The 7,377-nt window shown below is 42.1% G+C and overlaps 1 protein-coding gene across 4 annotated transcripts in view; it reads right to left on the bottom strand.

Annotated features, from left to right (window-relative positions):
- whrna (whirlin a) overlaps positions 1-5,919 on the bottom strand; it is a 300,442-nt gene extending 294,523 nt beyond the window's left edge. For 3 of the 4 annotated variants that reach the window (XM_032539554.1, XM_032539557.1, XM_032539556.1), the window contains exon 1: positions 4,306-5,919. In XM_032539554.1, coding sequence (XP_032395445.1) covers positions 4,306-5,049 — 744 coding nt within the window. In that variant the 5' untranslated portion in view covers positions 5,050-5,919. The remainder of the gene's footprint in view (positions 1-4,305) is intronic. The other variant, XM_032539555.1, reaches the window with a different exon arrangement.
- Positions 5,920-7,377: the final 1,458 nt, after the last annotated feature.

The raw sequence follows: 7,377 nt of genomic DNA, 5'->3' as shown, positions 1-7,377 counted from the left end.
TGAGTAAAAGTTGACATATTCCAGTCTGTTATCATCCATCAACATCCATTTCATTAATTTTAGTCTAAATAATTCCTAATTTCTACTTTTTTAACTCAAACATTTGATATAATTTCCTATAAATGATGTTTGACCATAAATTCCAAAAATAACTGTAAAACTGAAGTTAATCATTTAGTGTTACGTAGTGTGGAAAATGTCAAAGAAAGTGACTAAAGTTGAGAAAAAGCGTCAAAAGTGTTGAAAAAAAGAGATAAAAACATAAGTAAAAGTTAGAAACATCGATAAAAAGTGTCAACAAAAGTGTTGATTTTCAACTTCGACGGTAAGACAACACAAGGGTTAAATGAAAAGGAACAGTCCCTAATTCAGCATATCGCTGCTGGGCAGAAACCTTGTATCTCCATATTAAGACTGCTCGATAATGGAAGAAATTCTGATCACAATTATTTGGTTAATATTGAAATCACGAGTATTGAACGTGATTACCCATTGACTTTTGTAAAGATGTTACATTTATTGAACTTAAAAACAGTAAAACGAATCAACAGTGAAAACACCCTAAACTGTGAAATTTCTCGTAATAATTCAATTTTATTTATAGTATCAATTCATAACAAGAGTTATCTCGAGACACTTTACAGACAGAGCAGGTCTAGACCACACTCCAGAATTTACAAGGACCCAACAGTTCCAGAGCAAGCAACAGTGGACAGTGGCGAGGAAAAACTTCCTTTTAGGCAGAAACCTCGGACAGACCCAGGCTCTTGGTAATACTATTCCTGTTGAATTTTTTTAATCCCCCTTCAGAACACAAGACAAAATAAGAGTTTACTTGCAAAATGTAAGGTGCAAATTAATGATTTTTATCTCAATTACATTGTTTTTGTGATCGTTATGACTCTAAATCACGATCAAAAGTTGATTAATTGGACAGCCCTACTTCCTATTTCAACATTTACATTGCTCTTCATAAATCAATGCTGTTGGTCACCCATTACATCTGTCTGTGAGTTTTACAAATACTTTAACAGTGACGAGTTTATTTCCTCGGTCTTTGTCTGATGTCCGATAAATTGTTTTCAAAATCAGCCTTTTTTTAATCCTGAAAAACAACGGTTTTGGACGTACAAGGTTTTCACCTGTCAGCAACAATATTTTTCAACCATCTTTGATTTCACTCCCTCAACTGACACACCTACTCACATAAGAAACAACATGATCTCACTGAAAGACTAGACAGCAAAACCTTTAACGTACAGTACGGAAGCAGCAACTAATAGTCTTCCGCTCCACAAATGATATATATGTGGATGAAATTAATATGAAAAACATGGATGGTTAATTCAGCCATTAGTATTCTATCCAACACAGTTTGAGACCATGTTCAATATGAGGTGCAGAAACGCTCTGCTGCAGTCTTCAGTTTTAAGAGCAGATTTACAGAAACTGCTAAACACAAAATTAGGCCAAAGACCTCATTACTTCAACATGCATCATCATTGTCACATCAGTAAATTATGTAAAAAACACATGGGGGTTATGCATCTTTCCTCAAAGACATTTGGCAGGACAGATGAAGCAGTTGGTGTTTTTACACCAGAAAATATAACAATACAATGAGAAAACAACAAAACTATGAAAATACATGCATCTAAAAAATAATACCAGCTTTGGGTTCTGAACCATAAAGGCACAGTCAACCAGAGGATCTGTGCCTTAGAATAAGAATATATCCATTTCTATCTATAAATGTATCAGGGACCTTGGCTCTGTGAAGCCTAAAATGTTTTCTCAAACCAGCAAATAAACCAGTGAATAAAGGCTGAATCAGGGGTTACATATTTTCATCTCTTGGTATTAGGTAAAAGCCTATAGGTGAAGTATTTTGGATTTACTGAAGGTAAGAGCTTGCCTTATGGCTAAGCCCTGCATTAAGTGAATTACAAAAGTCCACACAAGAGAAAACAAAAATATTGACAGCTTTTTCAAGATCAGCGAAGGTTAGAAGGGACTCATTTCGAGGCTGAACTATAATCCACGGCTGTGAGAGGGAACAAACTGCTGACCTTTCAAAGTACATAAAATTACTATTCTTAAATGCAGTTGTAGATATCTGGCATTTTTTTGTAGCTTTGTACAGGCAGTATTGTTGCCTCTCGTTTTGTGAGGACAAAGAAATAACTCCTCTTTCAATGTAACTGCCAGTCACAGCTGTCTGAGTAGATAGAAATCTTTTTCTTTTATTTTTCTCAGTAAAAGTCTCATGGAACATGACAGCCAAATGCTACAAGACAGTATAAGTAATATCCAGGTAAGATGCTTTCACAAGTATGAGTTTCTAATAGAGATGTTCCGATACCATTTTTTACTTCCCGATACCGATTCCAATACTTGTGCTGTGGGTATCGGCCGATACCGAGTACCCATACCAGTGTGTTTTGAAAAAGAAAAAAAAAAAAGAAAAGAAAAAAAATGACTGTGATAATATTATCATTGTGGTAAGGCTTGGCTCAGGTTTAACACTTTTTAAAACATGAATTAATACAGCAAATGGAAGCCATATTAGTTTAAATAGAACAGTATAAAAAGTAAAACATGAACGTTGGACTTGGGGATTTTCCACTTTCCTAGAACCCCCTCAATTGAGTCGGCAATAAATGTGCCAGTATGTGTCCATCGAACTCGTGGCGTGCACTCCGCACTTCGAGGGGTAAATTTTGACTCTCTGTCCACCCTTGGGACGTAAAACTTAGCAAAGACATGGGCACACGTCGGAGCGCCACATGTCCGTGGAAAGCGGTCTGCATGCACGTCTTTGCCCACATACACGAATGTGTTCCCTAACTGTCTCGTATAATTTGGGTTGCGCAGTTTCGAGATATATTTTCAACCTGGCAAACCGTACCTTGGCTTCAAATGCTCCATTAAGCGGCGAATCCCAATTTTCGACAACAGACAGGGGTTGGTATCCAGTACAAATACTCCAAAACTTTGTTGGTTATCGTTGTTGCTTTTTGGCTGTCTTTGGGGAATTTATCTCGTCACTTGAAGGCAGTTTCCAGAGTTTGCTGCTGCAGTTCGTCCTTTTTCCCCCGTAGCTTTCGTAAATTTGTTGTGCTCTTTAGCGTGACGCGTCTTCAAATGTTTAATTAAGTTGCTGCTGTTGAAATTTGATATGATTTTTTTGACATGATGCGTTAATGCTATCTTGTTTTAAGGAGGCGTTAGGTGATCAATTCTTCTTCGCCCCTCTAAAACAGCAGCGCAACTATTTTAAGAGTGGCGAAGAAGAACTGTGTCCGAGCTAACGGAGCTAACCAGTAAATAGATTCCTATTTTTAATAGTTTATGTGGTATCGGATCGGTGCCTGTATTCCAGTACTCGCCGATACCGATGCCAGCATTTTCGGCAGTATCGGAGGCATTTCCGATACTGGTATCGGAATCGGAACATCTCTAGTTTCTAAAATATCTAAAATTCAGTCAAATCAATAAGAAGCAAAAGCATTGACCGTGAGTGCAACCTTGTTAAATAACTATAAATCCCTGCGATGAGAGTATATACAGCATGGGCAAATAGGTGTGAATGAGTGCAATCACAAAATCAATCAGAAAAGCCTGGCTTAAATAGAGAGAAGAAAAGAGGCAAAATCTGTCAGAGGAAAGAAGAAAACACTGAGCTAAATTTTCTGCACCATGGACAGCTCATAGGGCTGATAAAACCAAGGACCTCGCAAGGTTTCCTCCTACATCAATCATCACTGAACAGAAATCCTCATTTGCTAATAGATGTTCTACACTCAGTGGCATTACCAATAGTGAACAGGGTGCAAGTAGCTCCAGTCTTTCTTCCCAGTTTATAGAGCTATAGAGTTATAGAGCAATGGGGCGCACACACGCATGCGCAGCTTTGAAGCTGTCTACTTACAAGCATGCTTCCTAGAGATAGTAGTCAGTGTACAGTTTATACTACAGTGCTGTTTCAGTAGATTGTTGATATAACAAATAGTCAAAGATGCTTCTAGCCAACAAATTCCCTTCAACAAAGCAAGGCTTGTTAGCTTCAAGAGGTCAATTTTAGTCACTAAACACAATTAATATGAGCCGGGAGCATATACTACACAGGAGATGTAGGCTAGGTTTAGAGGACAATTAAGGCCAGTGAAAACAGTTCCCATGACGGGGACATTTGTGCCAGTTCACTGAATTGCTACTAATTTACACTCTGTATTGAAAGGATGAATGTGCATTCTGTAAAAGCTGTGTGTGTGCAACTTTGGTGTAGTTAAAAAGAAAACTTACCTTCACTGCTTCAGCATGAGTGACTTTGTCGAAGACTTTGTCGTTGACTTTCATGATCTGGTCACCGATTCGGAGACCCTCTTTCTCCGCCAGGCTGCCCGGCTCCACCAGGGACACGTAGATTCCGACGCCGTGCTCCGAGCCGCCGCGGATGCTGAAGCCCAGACCCTCGTTGCTCTTGTGTCGCTTCATGGTAACCTGTCGTATCTCGCCCAGCGGCTCGTGGACAAAGTTCCTCCCGAGCAGCGGCACCAGGGGTGCTGTCCCCTCGCTGCTGGTGCTGAAGCTGTCCGGCGAGCCACGCAACGCCACCTGGAAATCGGGCGTGTTGTTTGGCGAGAAATGCCCCTGGGGAGTGGGGCTGGCGCTTGGGAAGTCGCCCGGCGGGGGTTCCGCGTTGCCATTGCTTGCAACTGAATCCGATTTTAAGTATAGGCCCTCCGAGGTGTACTGCTCAAAGAGAAGCTGGTCAGAGCGGGGAATGACTAACCGCAGCATGGGCAGAAGTTGCCGCTTGCTGGGCGCGTTAAGGATGACGTTAAGGGTCTGAACCAGGTCGTACACGTTGCGTTTGGAGTGATAGACGTTGAGGCAGTGGATGAACTGCTCCCTCTCAAAGTCGTTGAGCAGAAGGTTGAGCGCGTTGTGCAGCTTCCTCACGTTGGCCGACAATGTCCGTGCGCTGGAAGCCACCGAGTTGGCCGAGGAGCTGAGCGACATGCGCTCCAGGTCGGTGCTGCTCATCCTGGCGGTGTGACCGGGACACGGCGCCACACTGGTGCGGGTTAGAGTGCAGGCATTACAGGCTGGCGGCGCGGGATTAGACCGGCGCTTGGCATCACGACCGCTGGCGGACGTGCACTCCGGTTATATCCATGCTTTCTGGTTCTGTCGAATGATCAGTTTATTACTCGCAATTTGCCGGATAAAACACTGAAAGAGTCTACTTTAACGGGCGATTAAGTCCAGCTAATACAATTTTACAAATGACACAAATTAATTAGCACTTACCATAATTTAGATAGGCTATCAGTAATTGGATTTTGCAAACTTTACTTCTGAAATAGTGCGTCGAGACTAGACATGCGACAGCCTCGCGGAGGACTTGTCCCGCTCCGTCAGAGAGCTAAGTAATGAGCCACGTCAGGATCCCAGCCTGCGTGTCATTAGCTGCGGTCTTATTTTCCAGGAGGTCAGGTGGCTGCCGAGCCGCCGCTTCTCTGGTGTCCGCCTCACCGTCTACAGCTACACAATACAACGACACCAGAACTTAGAACGGCTTGTAGCCCACTTGGTCCACTGTTGCGCACGCGTGTCAAAAAGAAAAGCTATTTCCTCTACGAAGAAAAAAGGAAACAAAAAGTTATTTTCGTGCTCCTGCTCAGGGTCCCGTCGAGTCCATGCTACCCCGCTCACGGTTTTAGTTCCAACGACGTAAAGTTCACACAAATATATATCCAGCAGTGTTACACGGAGGAAGCGACGTGTACTCCCGCCGTGTGTTGGTCGGTTTTGTCGTTAATATCCGTCCGGCTGCAGCGTTGAGGTGACCTGCTGCTCGTTGTCTCCGTTACTACAGCGACAGAGTGCACGCAGGCGGCTCTCTCGCCTCTCACCGTCGTCTGTCCGGAAATGACGCAGCCTCTGGCAGCCAATGCTTATTACCAAACACATGCGCTCGTGGACACAGGACTTTAATTAGGAATTCGAGTTGTAGCTGTACAGCTCGTTAGTTGGTTTTCGGTTCTTGTGTTTTAAATATGTAGCCAATGTCTTGCCCAAATGTATGTTCTATAAAAACAAAAAGGTAAATTGCAGTTTCAAATGTTTGTTCTTTATTTCTTGCCCTATTTTAACACGCAATTTAGTCACTAGCTTGTCTTTCTACGAGCTTGCCCTGTAACGCATTTAACGTCTGTTTAACCAGCTAATTGCCCACTATTGCTATATCCTCAAAACTGTTTTGATTGCAAAGTGGGTCACAGTATATGGCAAGCAGTATTACCATTCCACAAAAGTTCAAAACATAATAGGTCTGGGCTGGTTGTGTCTTAACAGGTGGCTCAGCTCAGTGGAGGCATTGCTCTTGTTGACTGGTTTAAAAGTTGTTGTAGGCATATACCAAAAAACTAATCTATTTTTGCTTAGTGCAAAGGCTCATTAATGGGATACAAAAACATGCCAAGGCCCATCTGGCTAACATTATTTCTAGTCTAAATCTGATTAGAGCAGAGATTGTGTTGGTGGCACTGGTTAATTACTAGGTGACCACAGAGTGGCACCACTGAGTGTTTAGACGGTTTTACTGCATTTCCCACAATGACTTTATTATAATAGCCTGTTACATTACATTCTCCAGTCTTCCTCTCTAACAGGCCCCAGAACAACTTTTAACATGAACTGCAGGTTTAACAGTCATCTGACGGTAGAGGATAGCCTCACTAAGAAGAAGAAAACCTGTTTAATATGTACATGCTAGGGCTGCACAATATGAGGGGAATATCTAATTGTGATTATTTTGACTGATATTGCGATTGCGATATGATTCACAATATTGGAGGGAATGATTGTGTTTGTATCATTATACTCATTTTCATTCGTTATTAACATTGAAAGAAATTAAGATGATTATAATGTGGTTTCTGTACCAAACATAGATTTTTTTCTTTAATCTGTAGGATATGATTTGTAGGCCGGCCGGGACATCTCTGCAGCACTACAATACTTCATTCAGAATGGTTTGACACATATTTTTCCATTAAGAAATGTATAATACAACAATGAGCCTTAATGAGGTCTGACAGTTGCAGCTTTTTTAGCACTCTGCATCTCAACTTGTAGCATTCTCAAGACTGTGGAGATGATCGTGGACTTCAGGAAGCGACCCCCCACTCTTCCCCCCATCACCATACTCAACAGCCCTGTGTCTGCTGTGGAATCCTTCAGGTTTCTGGGATCCACTATATCCCAGGACCTGAAGTGGGAGCCCAACACTGACACAATCATCAAGAAGGCCCAGCAGAGGATGAACTTCCTGCGCCAGCTCAGGAAGCTCAACCTGCCTAAGGAGCT

Source organism: Etheostoma spectabile, chromosome 16 (genome assembly GCF_008692095.1).
Source record: "Etheostoma spectabile isolate EspeVRDwgs_2016 chromosome 16, UIUC_Espe_1.0, whole genome shotgun sequence".
NCBI lineage: Eukaryota > Metazoa > Chordata > Actinopteri > Perciformes > Percidae > Etheostoma > Etheostoma spectabile.
The sequence above is the reverse complement of the archived record's forward strand: the minus strand, read 5'-3'. Positions and strand labels throughout refer to the sequence as shown.